We start from the raw sequence: 17,519 nt of genomic DNA, 5'->3' as shown, positions 1-17,519 counted from the left end.
TGTTGTTAAGACGTCTGATGCCTTTTCCATTCTCAGACCTTTGTAGGTGACCTATTCTTTTCCCTTCAGTTAACTTTTAGGATTATCTCCATATTTTGAAATTTTACAGTGATACGCTCTAGTGTGTGTCCTTTTCTATTCATATGCTGGGTACTTTGTAAGCTCTTTTATTTATTTTTTAAATTAAATTTTATTGGAATATAGTTGCTTTACAATGTTGTGTTAATTTCTACTGTACAGCAAAATGAAACAGCTATACATATACATATATCCCCTCTCTTTTGTACTTCCTTCCTGTTTAGGTCACCACAGTGCATTAAATAGAGTTCCCTGTGCAATACAGTATGTTCTCATTAGTTGTCTATTTTATACATAGTATCAATAGTGTATGTGTGTCAATCTCAATTTCCCAATTCCTCCCACCCTTGTAAACTCTTTCAGTCTGAAGATTTATGCCTTTCAGTTCTTCAAAACTTGCCTTTTATCATTTATTACTTTTGCCCTCAGTATTCTATATTTTTGGCTCTCCTGTTATTTAGATGTTTCACCTTCTGGATGGGACCTCTAATTTCTTATCTTTTCCCTTCTGTTTTTCATCTCCTTGATCTTTTGTTCTACTTTCTGAAAGATTTCCCTGACTTTATCTTCTAGCCTTTTTACTGATATTTAAAAATTTCAGCTATCTTATTTTTAATATCTAAGAACTCTTTTTTTAAATCACTGCCTACTATTTCATTTTAGTATTTCTTCTTATATTATGGAGGCACTCATTTCTTTTTTTTTTTCCTTTGAGAATATCAGTCAAATGTTTTATTTTCCTTGTTTTTGTTTTCAAGATTATTCTGCCCTCTGCATTTTCTCAGAGTCACCTTTTTTTCTGTCTGTTTTTGTCTGTCTTTAGTGATTCTGGGGCGTGTACCCATGTTTGAATGTTAGGACCCAGTACACTGATTGGAATCTGTGTGAGCACAGCTTGTCCATTGGTGGGTCTCACCATGGAGTGACCAGGTTGCAAATCAGATTTTTTTCAGTGTGTGTGTGTATGGAGCAGGGGGATTCCTCATACTGTCACTATTTGGACATCGTTTTTCTGGAGTTTTTTTTTTTTTTAAAGAGTTTGATCCTGTTAACTCCTATCTGAGGGTTGATCATCCGGTTTCAGCCTTTTTGGAAGTAAGGATGGGAAGGTGGCAGAAGACCTCACCATTGAATTCTTTGGGGACTAGAACTCCTTTATTTATAGTTAGTTGGGAAATTAATGTAAGAGTTAAAACAATTAGGTATTTGGAGAGCAGTAGCAAATTGCTGTGAAGGGTTAGACAAGCTTAGTGGGATCGTAGTCAGGAAAAGTGACGGATTATATGCTGATGAATTAACACGTGATGAGGGGGTGGGGGATTGCAGCTGAGAGTAGATCCGGACTGGTGGGTGTAGACGTGCCATTTACTCACTTTATCATTCCCTTTTTCTTCAGTTCTTCTGGGTGGAGAAGTTCATGTTTTGGTGTTTAGGTGAGAAAGGTTGGATATGCATGAGTCCCCCTCTCCCTCGAGGTTTTGCAGTGTCTAGGGAGAAAAATATTTACACTCATTCACAACAGTTAGATGAAATGCAAGGTCTTGTCCTCCTGGAACAAAAGCGTTCCTCATCCGGTCTCTGTAAGGAGGCTTATGAGATGAAAGGATATGGTATTTGAATGCTCTCAGAGTTCCAAAGGGAGAAAGAAGGAAAAAGCGCTGGAGTTTACGAGTGAGCCTCTCGTGTTCCTTGTTTAGCTCATGGTTTCTAGGAATGGAAGTGGTGTCAAATGCTGGGGAATTTCAGTCAAGGTCATTGATCTATTAAAGAATCATTTCAGAAAAGTTTGGGTAGTTTTGCCTTTGAGCTTACGTGCATAAGAAACAGATTTTACTGGCTCTGGGATTGTGATGATAAACATAATAGCTTGTGTTTCCCCAGAGCTCTAGAGTTCAGATTGCGGGGGAAAAAGCATTATCTTATTTAATCCTCACAACCATCACTTGAAGTAGAGAACTTGCATACCTTGTCTAAGACCTCATGGCAGTGAGCAGAGAGGCCAGGACTCATCCCTGAGTTTCTGACACCTGATCTTGTGCTCTTTCTTTCTATCCTGCCAGTCTTCCTAAGCTGCTTGACTCGGCAAGACCTTTAGGACATTAAAGGACTTTGTCTTATCTCAGCTAAATGCCTAACAAATTAATGATGTTCTTTTTCAAGTCGTCTTCTCTGGAGGTGCTATTTTTTTGATCAAAAGAATTTTACATACAATTATTATGCCACTTTGAAGTTAGAAATGTAAGGAAGCCATCTTTGCGGAATCAGACACGTCTATTTATAGTCTCATTGCAGAGGCTGGGGTGGGGAGTGACGGGTGGAAAGAAGGCTGGGCTTTGAATCAAGAGTCTTACACCAGCACCGGCAGCAAACGCGTGTGACTTTAAGCAATTTTCTCAACCTCTCCGAGCCTCCATTTCCTCCTTTATAAAAATGGAGGTAATCATAACCACCTCCCTGGGTTTTAGTAAGGGCTGTTTGCAATGATAATTCTCTTAGCCACAACAACAACAACAATGATAATAACAGCTCAGTCATTACTGAGCACATGCCAGGCACTGATCTAATCACATGTATTAACTCATTTCACCTTCGCAACGGAGCTGTGAGGTTGGCACTATGATCGTCAGCTAGAGAATGTGAGACACAGAAGGCTGCATAATTTGCGTCAGGTGACATAGTAAATAAGTGGAGAAGTCAGGGTACATAGGAAAGCAAGTAACATGGAGCTTGACACATGCCAGTTGAATCTGGTTCCATGTAAGGCCGTGCTACTCCATTACATATTAAATACGCAACATGCCCAAATTCACTGATAATGATATTCAATTTGAAGAGCAGACTTTAAAGAAGCTGCTGATTTCACAGAAGTGATATTGTTTTGGCATGTCACTTTCTGTCACAGACTGTGGCTCCATGGTTTCATCGTGTGTGGGTCCCTGGCTAATAAGAAAGGAACCCCATGTTGATTCATATTCATGTGTCCCCATGTTGATTCATATTCCAAACTGTGGACCCTTGACATTTAAATATTTCCTGACTTAGACCCTTTAGAAAACACAGCAGTATAATTGTGGTCACCACACTAACAGATTAGTGATTAACTAGTATGAATGGTGTTTTAATTTTTTCCCCTTGAGCAAATGCCATTTCTGATGTAGTTGATATTAAAATAGAGCTGATTTAAAGGTAGAAGAAGGATGTTTCTTCTAAAGGTAGAAAAGGAGTAATTTTGTTTTGGTTATTACTTGGATTTGAAGGATCCTAGTGGACATTGTAGAAATCAGGGAGAAGGATGTCGAGGCCAGCTAGCCAGGCTAGAGAGGAGCTTCTTTTCTTATTTCTCACTCTTACTTTGCATGGTTTCCAAATCTCAGGATCACGGAGGAGCGCTTCCATTGTACTGGGGTGGTGGACAGAAAAATGCATGTAGTATGGGCTTGAGGGCATCTCTCTTACCATCTGTTAAGGGAGTTGCCAGTTCTATCTGTGGACTTCTAGAAGCCTCTTTTTATAGTTAAAGGGGGCTGTGCCATTGCTCTCTGATAAACATCGGAGTTTTCTTTCTGATTTATTTCCTTTCTGTTATATGGAGGTCGAGGTACTACCTATCATCTTAGCGATCAAAGCCTGTAAGTTGATATGCATCAGGGGTTCACTCAGGATGACTCAGTCTGTGAGTAGGTGGTGAAAGGCATCTTTGAATTCCAGTAGTCAGCTGGGTCATGGAAATGTCATGCCATGTGACGGTACAGAAGAAGGACATCTAATTATTGTTTGCACATAGGAATTGACCAGAGCTTTCAAAAAGGCTGGCCTGCTCTATTGTTCGTCCTGTGTTGGTGGTAGGAAGGCAGATTCTCCTTTGCTTTGGTGTCACGGTCACTGCATCGTACTTTCCTGACAGGCTTTGGTGATGGCCATTGTCAACTCATACTACTCACGTCAGTCCTCTATCCATTTAACATCTTTTTTTTTCCCATTTAACATCTTAACCTGTCGTTTAAAATATTGTTCAGTTTATGTGTACATGGAAGTACTCCCAGCCCCTGATCACTGAGCCGACTGCAGCAGAGAGAAAATATAAACTGGGAGAGGCTGGGTGAGTGACTGGAGGAGGCATGGCTTGGCATTTTGCTATATTCTCTTTGTTCATTTGCTCAACAAATGTTTATTGAAATCTGCATGCCCGTAACTAATCTAGGGACTTAGGGTAGTGAATATGTGATTGTTAAAAACAATCTCTTAGAAGGACACAGCCAACTATGGTGAGAATTTCAATGCTCAAAGAATATTAAAATAGGAATAAAGGGACAGAAATGCCAGGGTGTCAGCTTATCCCATGGTTCTCTAAGTTAGGAACCAGTTGCTTAATGGAGAGTGAGTTTAGGGGATCTGTACTCTGCTAGAAAAAGCAGAAGAGGCAGGCTACATGCAGGGAAACCTACCCTTTGAAAGCTGTCACCTTCAGAACGATGTTTCTGAAAAGTGAGAATTGGGAAATTACAAAGAAAGACCCAAATCAATGAGAATGACATTCTAGTGGTTGGAGCCATTGGCGATGAGAGCCTAATTATGTCTTAGTGTAATTAGACAGGTAAATAATAAAGAGTTGGGATTTATTAGCCAGAAACATGGGAAGCTTCACCTGTGGCCCAAAGGATTTTAGTCCCAGTATGTCAGTTGCTCACACACGTTCATTAGGCCTCCTCTGACCAGGGGAAAAGAGCCAGGATGTGCTGGAGCTGGCATTTGGACACATTTTGAGCCGACATCCTGTGCTGTCTTCTTCTCACTGCCTTTCTCTTAATTCTTACTAGGTGAGCACAAGCTCTACTTCGGAGTATTTATAAATCTGATTCTGATTGTCTTTATTGAGGAAAATCAACCCTGAAATATTAGGAAAGCTTGCCAAAGACATGTAATCATGGAGCAAAACTGCATTTATTTCCTGGTCTTACTCAGCACTCTGCAGTGTTAGGGAATGGTCCCCAAGACCGTCCTCACTTCTGACACCAACTGCAAGTTCCAAGGTCCCCACACCATACTCGTGTTTGACAGTTTGCTAGAAGGACCCACAGAACTCACTTAAAGTTGTCATACTCACAGTTAAGTTTTATTACAGTGAAAGGCTACAGGTTAAAATCAGCCAGGGGGAGAGATATATGGGACGGAATCCAGGAAATGCAAATGCAGAGCCTCAGACTGTTCTCTCCCCGTGGTGTCATGGACAGTGTTGATTCCCTCAGCTGTGATGTGTGTGTTATGTACAGAGTAGCCAATGAGGGAAGCTCACCTGAGCCTGGGAGTCCAGTGTTTTTATTGGGACCTGGACACATAGACATGGTTGACTGTGCATGTAGCTAACCTCAGTCTCCAGACCCTGGGGATATAGAGCTGATACCACATGACCTGAAGTGTGTCGTCCCCCCACCCCCCGCCCCCGAAATCACACTGTTAGACTCTCTTGCATGGCCCAAGGTCCCCGGGTAAACAAAGGCACTTTTATCAGGGAGGCGTTCCAAGGATTTAGAGCTTGCCACCTGGGATTCTAGGGCAAAGACCAGACCTCCTTTAGGGCAAGGTTAAATTCTTTACTACACTCTTAGAAGCAGGATGACCATGAGAATAATGATAATGACGATGATAACAGTAATTGCAAGAAAACGTTAGGAAAGAGGAAAGAGATGCCATTCTAGGAAGAGCCACATGCATCTTGCCTTTTGGGAGGCTTCCCCCCTCTGACCTCCCCCTGCAAGAAATTAATGATTGTTATTTTATAAAAGACTTGGTGGAGGAGGTACAGGCTTTAAAGGGCAGTGGATCTTCAAATGGTTGGCATTTTCCAGTGATTGATTGTGATTTTATGGCCTTTTCTTTTTCCATTAAATTCAGAATGAATGATCATGTTTTAAAAGCTGATCAACCCTATATTAAAAACAGCTTTACATTCTTTTGTGTTTAGACTTAAATGGACAGAAGAAAAAAATATGAGTTAAAGACAATTTGACACGTGACTTTTGGATTTCTATATCTTTAGCAAAGGGAGTCACAATCAAAGAAGCAAGTCTCAAACAGTTCAGAAATGGGTTTCTTTCATTTAGACAAGATTCATGTATTTGTAGTAAATAATATTGTTCTTCATTGATAATGGGACCCATGATGAAAGTAGTTTCTTTAGTGATTATAAAGTGGGAGATTATAATTTTGCTGAATTTACTCCATTGATAATTTACTGTGGTTGGATTACTTATGTGGACCTTACGTTGAGGGAATTGCAAGTGTACGGATTGTGAGAAACCCATTAGTAAGTGAAGGAAGAATTAAATGCCAGTAAGGTTGAATCTGGTGAGGGCAAATGAACTGTTCCGCTGCATATAAATCAAGGTTAGAATTTGGGTACAAAATAAATTAATCTAAGAGCAGTGGTCTGAATCTCTAGAATAGATTAATGGGACTGCTTTCACCAGCAGAACAAATTAATCTTTAATAGTGGATAGTCAAGAAAATAAATAGAATAGTGTCAGTGGTTTTAAGTTGAAGGCGGGGAAACCAGGATGCTGTTAAGACCTTCAGGAATTCATGTTGGCAGAAGTCATTATAAGCACAGTAGGCAGAAACCCTCACCCAAAGCAGATTCATAAACCTCTTTTCAGATAATGAGAAACAGGATCAGTTCTGTGTGCCCTGCCAGCAAATGAACCTCTCTGAAGGTAAACCCTCTCCCTTCCCCCCAAGAAAGCAGGGGAAGTGAAGTGTTTCAGTGATGAGTGATGATGGCATTTGTGGTACTGAATAATGCCAGTGGCTGCGGGGAGCAAATCCCAGCATCACACAGGGATGGGGTCGCCCCCGAAGCTGTGTTCCTCAGGGCTGATTCACTGCGTGCCCCTTTTGGCCTCCTGTGTGACCCCGATATCCAAGCCAATGAAAGTTTACAGTGTGATTTTTAAATGCTTAGCCAGTTCTTCGGGTGAGGACATTCTGCCATTTGGAACAGTTTTCAGGTGTTGCCATCACGTTTGAAAAGAGGTACGTACTACCTACCCTTCCATTGTTCTCACGTATCTAATCTTTGTTGGATCTAGAAGTTCTTCTCATAGAGCCTGGTGACTCTAGTTCACAATACTGTATTGTATGTTTGAAAGCTGGTAAGAGAGTAGATCTTACGAGTGTTCAGCGTAAGAAAAAAATCGTAACTCTTTGTGGTGACGGATGTTAACTAGACTTACCGTCATGGTTATTTCGCAGTATATACATATGTTGAATCATTGCGTCGTACTCCTGAAACTAGTATAATGCTATATGTCAATTACATCTCAATTTAAAAAAAAAGAAATTCTTCTTTCTCCACCCGATCACTACTTGCCTGATTCCCATGTCATCTGTTGAATGTCAGGCTTTTGGGAAGAAGCGTCAGGTAGCTGTGTAGAACGTGCGCGAGGTGACTTGATTTGCCGTCGTTTGGCAGTGAGGCTCAGGACCTGGGGCAGATGGGCCCTGTGAACGTGCATTTTTAGGAAATGACTAGTGCATTGATTGGGGTGACAAAGAGGAGGCAGCACACGGGGAAGCCGCTGACCCCCATGATCCCAGGCTTCAGAACCCTCCCCTGCTGTTTCTCCTCACCCCGGTTGGTACTCCGTGGAAGGGGTGGGTGGTATTTTTCTGGCAAGTAGGTAGAGCATCCAGTGTTCTGCTGGGTGCCCTTGTTCGGCGCTCGCATGATCTACACGATCACTGTGGTGGGTGGCACCATTCACCGAGCTGCGGTTTTAAGCATTTCTTTGGAAAGTCCTTTTGTCAGGAAATACTTCCAATCAAAGGGCTACCGCATAATATCCATTTGTCTTGTTTATCTTTTCCAGTGACTTGAAATGCTTGAAAGAACACGAGTGCGGTTGAATCATGCACAGAGCAGCGACTTGCAGTGATACCCTGGTTTCTCCTTTTCCCCCTTTCCGTTGGACCCACCTTCCTTAAAGCAGAGCAGTGTCATCACTGAGTGTTACGGATGAATCACTTCACTTTGAGCGACTAGGGAAGGGTCCCAGACGCCTGCCTATGGTGTTAATTACAAAATGCGCGTCCATCTGCCGCCTCTGGCGCAGACCCCAGCAGGCAGGAGGGGGTGGCAGCTGAAAGCCACGGGACCCAGGAGGGATCCGGGACAAGAGCTCATGGCCACCGCGAGGCCGTGCCCTGTGCCAGCGCCACACGGCCAAAACTCCAGAGCGAGGAGGGACCTTGTGTTCTCGTGATGCTGCCAGGTCCCTTCAGAAGTGTACTTTGGCTTCTTTCTCTCTTAGGAGTCTCTCTGTAAATCAGGTGGCTGCCTGTCATATAAAGTCAGGTTTCCAGGGTCACTGGAAATGTTTCTTTTCTTTCTATTGCTTCTTTGATCTCTTCTGTACGTGTGTGCGCGCGCACATGCCTCCCTGACCCCTCCACCCCCAGCATCCTAGGCTCTGCTCTTCTCCAAGTGCTTCTCCTTTTCCCTAACTCTCCCAGGTGGCCTAATGTTCCAGGGCTGAAAGGAGACCTTCTAGAACCTTCCTCCATGGTAGCTGGAGCCAGTTGATACTTTGTACAATTCCACCCTCCCCCACTGATATACAAAGACTCTTGGGTTGCCTCTCTCTGCTACTTCACTTTAATGCCTCAGCCGTATGAATTAATTGCTTCATACACACATATCTTTACTTTGCAATCCTTTGCTGAGCACCTCCTGTGTATTAAGCTCCACGCTAGGAAAACAAAGAGGAGTTGGATCCTTGCAACCAAGTAGGAGTGACAAGTGTGCACATGAATTATCTTGCATGCTTTTTAACTATATAAATGATACTTTGCAAGTTTTCTCAGCCTGCTTATTGTGCCCAGCGTGAAATTTGTGAGATTTGTCCATGTTGATACAGGAAGCTCTAGTTTATTCATTTTTATTGCATTCCTGTGCAGTAACGTTTTCAAAAGTGTGTATAGTCATCTTTATTATAATTCATGAATACATTAGAAACCGACATGGATCTCTTTAGTAAGACATCTAGGTTCTCATGGGCATCTGCTTTCCACTCGTTAGAAAATCCTCTGTTTATTTGAGAATGGTAAAAAAGGCCAATATCTTAGTGTCATTATGACAAGTCTTCACCTCATAGGAAACCTGAAAGGGTCGCCGGGCCTCCCAGGTCCTGAGACTATACTATCTTAGCAGACCTGCCCACACTCAAGTGTCTTCTGGAATTCCTTATAAATTTCAGTGGCGAGGGCTTCTCTGGTGGTGCAGTGGTTGAGAGTCCGCCTGCCGATGCAGGGGACGCGGGTTCGTGCCCCGGTCCTGGAGGATCCCACATGCCGCGGAGCGGCTGGGCCCGTGAGCCATGGCCGCTGAGCCTGCGCGTCCGGAGCCTGTGCTCCGCAGCGGGAGAGGCCGCAACAGTGAGAGGCCCGCGTACCGCAAAAAAAAGAAAAAAAAAGTTTCAGTGGGCACCTGAGCAACAGAACATTCTATTACTCTGCTGGCTTTTAACGTGCAGTTCCAGGGTTAAATAATTGTGCCCAAACTTAACATTTTCAAACTGTCCAGGCTTATCTTCCAAAAATAGTGTATTACTCACTTTACCAACTCTCCTTGCCAAGTAAAGGACCCCAAAGCATTAAGTGTTAACTGCAAAGAAGTTAGGCGAGGCTTCTCTTCTCTCCCCAAATCAAGTTTTTTGGAATCCCAAGAGAATGCAAGTACTGCAAATGCAGGGCAATGGTCTTTCCCGAAAAAAGCAATAACATTCTTATGTATTAATATACTATAATACACTTATCCTCTCTTCTGCTGATACTCACTTAGGCTGTCTTTGTTCACAGACAACATGATTGTCTATGTAGAAAATCCAATAGTGTACAAAAAAGTTACTAGAACTAATATGTGAGTTCAGCAAGCTTGCAGGATACAAGATAAATATTTAAAAATCTATTGTATTTCTCTGTACTAGCAGCAAACAATGTAAAATTGAAATAAGTGCATACCAGTCACAATAACGTAAATATGAAATATAGAATACTTAGGAATAAATCTGACAGGAGATGTGTAATATTTGTACACTGAAAACCGCAAAATGTTGCTTAAACCAGACTTAGACGGGTGTAGAGATATACCATTTTCATGGGTGAGAAGATTCATTATTGTTAAGATGTCAGTTCTCTCCAAATTGATCTATAGATTTAATGCAGTCTCAGTGAGAACCCAGCAGGTTTTTATTGGTAGGCATTTACAAGCTCAATAACTCTAAAATTATGAAGGAAATGTAAAGGACCTAGAATAGTTTTGAAAAAGATTAATAACTTTGGCTGACTAACATTACCTGATTTTAGGACTTCTTATAAAAATCTGTACTTATCAAGACGGTGGTATTGGTGTAAGGACAGACACATAAATAGATCAATGACCCAGCCATTCCACTCCTAGGTATTTACCCCAAATAAATGGAAGCATATTTCATACAAAGACTTGTACGTGATGTTTTAGCAACTTTATCTGTAATAGCCCCAAACTGGGAATAACTCGAATTTTCATCCACAGGTGAATGGGTACACAAATTGTGATACTTCTCTGAAGTGGCGTGCCACTTGGCAGTACAAAAGAAATGAACTGTGAATACATGCAACAGTATCACTGAACCTCAAAATAATTATGCTGAGCTAAAGAAGCCAGACTAAAAAGTATATAGTGTTACGTTTCTGTTTATAGAAAACTCAGGAAAAATGCAAACTAATCTATAGTGACAGAACACATCAGTGTTCTCCTGGGGTAGGAGGAATAGGGAGAGGAGGGAGGGATTGCCAAGGGGAATGAAGAAACTGCTGGAGGTATTGGATGGGTCCATTACGTTCACTGTACAGATGGTATGCTCATAGTAATTTTATGCTTTAAATATGCCTGATTTATGGCATAACAATTATATTTTAATAAAGCTGTTTACAGAAAAGTCCCTGGAATCCTTTTAGTGTTGAGAGCTTCTATCCCAACCATTCTACTGAAACTTGTCCTCCAGGACACAGTGGCCCCTTTCTTGCCTAATCCAATAGCTCTGTCTTTGACTGATTCAACCTCTCATCAGCAATTCCTCCTGTTGGCTTTAGCTGCACACTTTCTTCACAATATTGTAAATCAACTATACTTCAATTAAAAACATTTTTTTAAACATTTTAAAAATAAACTAAAACAGCACACTTTCTTGAGTTCTCCCCTGTCTCATTGGTTCTTCTTTTTAAGGTGTCCTTTGCTGGCTGCAACTCTTTTGCCAGACCTCACTTGTTAGAGGGCCTCTGGACTTGCTTGTGGCCTTTTCTTCCTCTCTATGTACACTTTCCTCCAAAGTTTTCTCAGCTGGTTTTGTGATTCCAAGTATTGTCATCTTGTGCTGTTCGATAGAATTTTCCGAGATGATGGAAAAATCCTATATCTGCATTGTCCAATGTGGTAGCCACTAGATGTATATGGTTATTGAGTATTTGAAATGTGGCTACTGTGACCAAGGAAGTGAATTTTAATTTTTATTTATTTTAATTAGTTTAAATTGAAATAGCCACCTGTGGTTAGGGGCTGCTGTATTGAATAGCCTGGGTCTAGATCATTGTGTTTACAAACTATGGGTGGTAACCATTAAGTGGTCTTGACCTGTAGTTTTTTTCAAAAGATGAAATAGAATAGAAAATATCTCACATGTAGTAAAAGTTACGTTTTTACAGAAAACTTTTGTTTCCTTCTTGCATCTCTGTGTACTAGGTTGCTATAACCATGGATAGATCACATAGAGATTTTTAGGGGTTTTTGTTTGTTTTTGTTTTTAGGTGAAAGCCACTGATCTAGATGCTGGTGATGCCCATATTTATGTCTTCAGCCATGAGCTGAGACCTGAAGTTACATTTATCTGACTTCTTGACACTTACCCTCAGGTACCTACTAGGCAACTCAAGTCTGTAAACTTGTTGTTTTCTTCCTCCAGTTACCCCCATCTCAGTAATCATCACCACCCTCTGCCAGTGTTCTGCTAAGGATCAGTGACCTTCATTTCCTTTGCTCCTGTGCCTGCTCCCTGCACCTACTCCCACTTTCAGTCCAGCAGCAAGGTCTAGGCTCTGCCTCTGAAATGGATCTCAGATCTACCCATTTATTTCCATTTTGGCTTCCATGGACTTACTCTAAGCCACTGGCATCCCTTGCCTGGACCATTGCAACAGCTCCAAACTGATCTCTCTTTCACTCTTGTCTTCATAAAACTCATTCTCCACATAGCAGCCAAAGGGATCTTTTAAAACCCTAAACCAGACGATGTTGCTTCTCTGCTTAAAGCCTCCAGTGGTCTTCCATTACACCAAGGATACTCCCTCGTGGCCTTACTGTGGCCTACAAGGCCCTGGTGAGCTAGCCCTCGCACCTCCAGCATGGCGCCCATCACGCTCACCTTGGCCTTTCTGCACGAGGAACACCCACTTCCTTGCTTGTTTCTCTGCAGTGACTCTGCACACGTGCCATGACCCAGACCCCAGATCTTCTTCAAGCTGGCTCTCTTTATTAATTCAAGTTGCAACTCAGAAGTCATTTCTTCAAAGGGGCAGTCCTTCTTTGACTAAAGTAGTGTCCCCAACCCAAGTCCAGGTGATCTGTTTTGGAAGTGAATGAGATATGTTGTTACTTATATAAGGTATCTTTGAGTAATATAAGCCAAGACCCATCAGTCAGTTATTTTTTTTTATTTTTTATTTTTTGTGGTACACAGGCCGCTCACTGTTGTGGCCTCTCCCGTTGCGGAGCACAGGCTCCGGACGCGCAGGCTCAGCGGCCATGGCTCACGGGCCCAGCCGCTCCGCGGCATGTGGGATCCTCCAGGACCGGGGCACGAACCCGCGTCCCCTGCATCGGCAGGCGGACTCTCAACCACTGCGCCACCAGGGAAGCCCATTATTTTTGATTAGAGATCCTTGAATCTTCTTTGAGAATCATCTGTGATCAACAGAATCCTTCTGTGCAAGTGGTGTTACAAGTTTTTCTCTGAAGAATCAATGTTGGTCTTGCTAGTTTTTAACTTAGCTGAGCATCTCATTATGCAAATTTATTGAATGGTTTAAAATATGTACAATACAGTTATATTAAGTTATAGACATATAAAATGCATTACTGTAAAACTTAAAATTAGTTTTTCATTAATGTCAATGTATCATAAATATAAGATGCATTATTTAAACTTTTTAATCACTGAGATTTATGTACAGCATGACCAATTTTTGGAGAAAATTTGAATTTGATTTAAATTACCAAATCGCTTTTCTCTTGAAGAAGAAAGGTCTGTAGTTTAGGGTACATTATTCCTTATGTGATTTTAGTCTTTATTTTTATATAATGGTCTTTATGAAAAACATGTTATTAAAATAGTGCAGAAATATGACCAGAGTTAAGATAAATGATAAGGTTTGTGATTTTGACCTTTGCTTCAAAAAAAAAAAAGGGAAAGGGAAACTACACTCCAGTGCTGAAATTTTCACAGCAGTCATTTGAGTAACAGATTGCAAAAACAATGAAATTAAAACTGTATGCTCAGTATCCTATGTATTGTTTAAACCACATGGTAAAGGGGGCAACAGGAAATGCACTTAACTTTACAAAATGAAAATTGAATATAAGTGGGGAAAATATAAGTGGGGAAATTTGACATTATTTCATCCTAGAAAGTTCTTAAATTAGATAAAAGTAGTGTTCAGAAAACTAAAATAGGGTGTCATTTTACCTCCCGTGTATTCCATTGTGTCCAGGTTCAGAAACAGTGGTGATTAAAATGTTTATGTCCTTTGACCTGCTACTGGATAGCTCTCCAAAGGGAATAATCCAAATTGCAGGGAGAGATTTATACACAAAGATGTTAATTGTGGCATTATTTATCATTTTGAAAAGCCAGGAACCAACCAAATATCCAGTGATGGAGGAATTGAGCAGACTGCAGAGCATCCACATAATAAAGGGCCGTATAACCATTAAAATTAATTTTTAAAAAGACTAATGTTGTGGGAAAAAGCCTTGACATAATGCTAAGTGAAAAAAAAGATAGATTTATACAGTATGATCTTAATTAGGTAAAAATAATTTCCATAGAAGAAAATACATTAATAGTGGTTCATTCTGAAGAGTAATTGTTGCTGGTTTGTATTTTCTAGGTTTTCTAGAAAAAGCACATGTTATTTTTATAATAGCAAAAAGATTATTAAAAAAAGAAATCGTGGTGGCTAATAAAATATTAACTATTTAAGCATACTGTGTTTTCGTGCTGGAGAGAAGCACAGGGACCATTTAGTCTGGGTGCTATGACTAGGGGTTGTAATTGGTAGGCGAGATTGTCTGAGAGCTGGTTTTCAGAGGCCGTGACGGAGAGGAAGCCTCCTTAGTGTTTTTGCTCTGGGATGCCCCTACTGTGCACAGTTCTGTCGTGCACTGGCTGTCCTTTGCTGATCAGAAAGTCTGACTGGCTGTCAGCTTTGCTTCAACAAATATAAGAAAGGAGGACAAAGTAATTGTTATCTAATAAATGTGACATTTGGTAGGCAAAAACTTTAATACATGAGGCAACAATGAAAGATTGCTGAGGGTTTCAAGTGGGAAGCATTCTAGGTTGTCCTTTATTTAATCTTTGGGTTTTCATCCATGAATAGTCACGACATCATTTTAGTGGGTCTCCCCCAGCATTACCTTTTAAATAGGAACGATAGGGTGCATGGCATATAGTAAGTATTTATTCTTTAAATTCTTACTTCAGGTATGTTTTTGTACGTACGTACTGGACTGTAAATGTAAACGTGTCTGTTTTTCTTTTCAAACTGTGATTTGTAGTCAAATAAAGTCAAGAGACTCTTACTGTGATCTAGACCAGCGGTTCTCAGGAATATGCTGAGACCAGAAGCATAGGTGTCACCTGGGAGCTAGTTAGAAATGCAAATTCTCAGGCCGCACCCCAGACCTACTGAGTCAGTAACTCTGGGAGTGGGCCCAGCACTCTTTGGTTTATATAATAAGGTCCCCCCCCAACCGGTGATTCTGATGTGCACTCAGATTTGAAGGCCACTGGTCTAGTCTTGCTATTTCAGGTGTGGTCCAGAGACTAACCCTGGCAGCCAGTTGGAAATGCAAAATCTTCAGCCCTAACCAGACCTACTCATTCAGAGTCTACACGCTCCCCAGGCGATTTGTATGCACGGATTAAAGATTTAGTAAAGGTTGGGAGGCATTGATCTAAGCCACAAAGGCCTCCAGGGGCCAAGTGGTTAACGTCAGTGAGTAAAGGCAGCTTGGTTTTCTCTCTGGAGTACAACAGTGAGAAAGCAGGAAGGTGTGAAGGTTAAGCACCTTCATTTGTTAAAAAATGTCCTATATTGTACCAGTTGAGTTAACACACCCAGCTAAGCTCATCAACTAAGGTTAACTGCAGTTGACATCAATGACTTCAAGCAGATTTTAAACCCAAATTTTAATAGCATGACCCCCTCATAATAACTTCTTCTGATCTCTTAGGAATTTATCAAGGAGCTGCTCTCCCGGATAAGAGGCATGAGGAAACTGAGCCCCCCACAGAAGAAGACTGTATAATTCCGGACGAGGTGGAGCTCTCCTGGAGACCCAAGAAGGGATTTCGACTTCACGAAGACTTTTATTAAAGAATAGTTGTCCTTATGAGCAACTTTTTTGGGGGTAGGGAGGGGTGGTATCTATTCGACATTTATTCAGGAATGTTACTTTTTTGTTTTTGTTTTTAAAGGTTTTGATGGTGTAATATTTTAATAGCAAAGACATCACCACTCTGGTTTCAGCCCAACCAGGGATTGACAAACCAGGCAGACACGCAGGGCTGGGCTGGGCCAGGCATCTTCTTGGAGAAACCAGATGTTTAGGACCTAACTATACAGGGATGATGGTTTTCTTAGACTTTTTTCTGAAGTTGTACATTTGACTCAGAAGTTGAATTTCTCGTGCTTGTATATATCTTCAGGCAACTAAGTTAACATGTTGATGTGAGTTTTATTTCACATTGATGGAATACACTTGTGGTCGTCCTTTCATTGGAGGTCACGGCACGTATGTTTTCACGAGGCCACTAGGTATTCTTGGCGTGAGTGCTGGAGACCTACAACATTCACTTTATGCACCAAAGTGAAAGAATTCAGTGTATCCGTTATTTTAATGAGCTACACTACAACAATGTGGAGTTGGTCAAGGGCTTAATTTATGGACTTTGTATCATTTTGTTAATCGGATGCTTTGCCAGGTTATGTACTTATTGCCTCATTTGTGGTATTATTCGAGTTTTCTGAACCCTTTCTTTGAATGTTTATTCAGATTTCTAGAGAAATGCCCACGCTACCTGAGTGGTGTTTTGCAGTGGAACGAGGAAGCGCCGTGTAGCAATTCATCCTCTGCTTTCAACCAAATACTATGTATTATTCTCTCTCCATGAAAGCAGGTCGTAAGGAAGTGAGCAGATTAAGTTTCTTCCTCCTTAGAAGTAGTTCTGGTCACTTCGGTGCCCGGGCAGCATCAGACCAGGGTGGGGTGAGCTGAGTGATGAGCAGGTGTAAAAGAGAGAAAGCCTCACCTCCTCTCAAGAAGGTGGATACAGGAGCATTTGCTGGTTTGGAAGCGTGGTGGAGATTTCATTTCTGGCTTCTCTCAGTGGCGTGTGGTGAGGACTCTGGCCCTAGTTGTGCACCCTGATCCCTTTGCTTGGAGCGGAGCCTGGGATGCCTACCCTGCCCCTCTCAGTTCTATACCAGATCCCTGGAGAAGGATCAAAATGCAGATGGCTGTGGGCGGGGTCAAAGGTCAGAGGAGAAACTCTTGCTTTCCTCCAGGAGGTCCCCACTGCCTCCCCACAGAAACACCCCATACTGTAAGGTGTCTCTGGGTGGCCCTGTCAGAGGACAGGGGTCAGGCATTTTATATCAAGGGTGCTCTGAACATATTTTATTTTTTAAAAGAACTATGTTTGTGAATTTTATGTACACTGGCAAGCTTTTGAAAATGTATTTAATTTTGTAATGTTTACCAATGATTTATTTACAAGCTATTTACGCAAATAAATGAAGCTGCTTACAATTCTGCTTACGTGTTTGCCTTGAAAAAAAACACTGACGTGATGATTTCACTTCATCAGATGCTCTGCAGACAAGGGTACCAAGCATTTATATCAGCTTTTCATTTTCAGGTCTTTTGTCATTTGATCCTAGACCTCACCTGAGGTGTCTCCAGATCAGGCAGTGAAAGCAAAGGGGCCGGGACACATCCCCGGCTTGAGAAGGAAACAGAAAGTGACTCTGTGCCCTTGGCCCTGCCTGCCTTCTAGTCCAACCCTGTCTCAGGCCATGCCCCTTGCATTTCACGAAAACTCCCTTTTGCCCATCTGGTGTAAATCCTC

General features: G+C 41.6%; 1 protein-coding gene across 1 annotated transcript in view; it reads left to right on the top strand.

Annotated features, from left to right (window-relative positions):
• PPP1R14C (protein phosphatase 1 regulatory inhibitor subunit 14C) overlaps positions 1 to 17,194 on the top strand; it is an 86,171-nt gene extending 68,977 nt beyond the window's left edge. The window contains exon 4 of the mRNA XM_060030495.1: positions 15,623 to 17,194. Coding sequence (XP_059886478.1) covers positions 15,623 to 15,697 — 75 coding nt within the window. The 3' untranslated portion in view covers positions 15,698 to 17,194. The remainder of the gene's footprint in view (positions 1 to 15,622) is intronic.
• Positions 17,195 to 17,519: the final 325 nt, after the last annotated feature.

Source organism: Delphinus delphis, chromosome 14 (assembly GCF_949987515.2).
Source record: "Delphinus delphis chromosome 14, mDelDel1.2, whole genome shotgun sequence".
In the NCBI taxonomy this organism is placed as follows: domain Eukaryota; kingdom Metazoa; phylum Chordata; class Mammalia; order Artiodactyla; family Delphinidae; genus Delphinus; species Delphinus delphis.
Note: the sequence above shows the minus strand (reverse complement) of the source record. Positions and strands in the feature narration are given on the sequence as shown.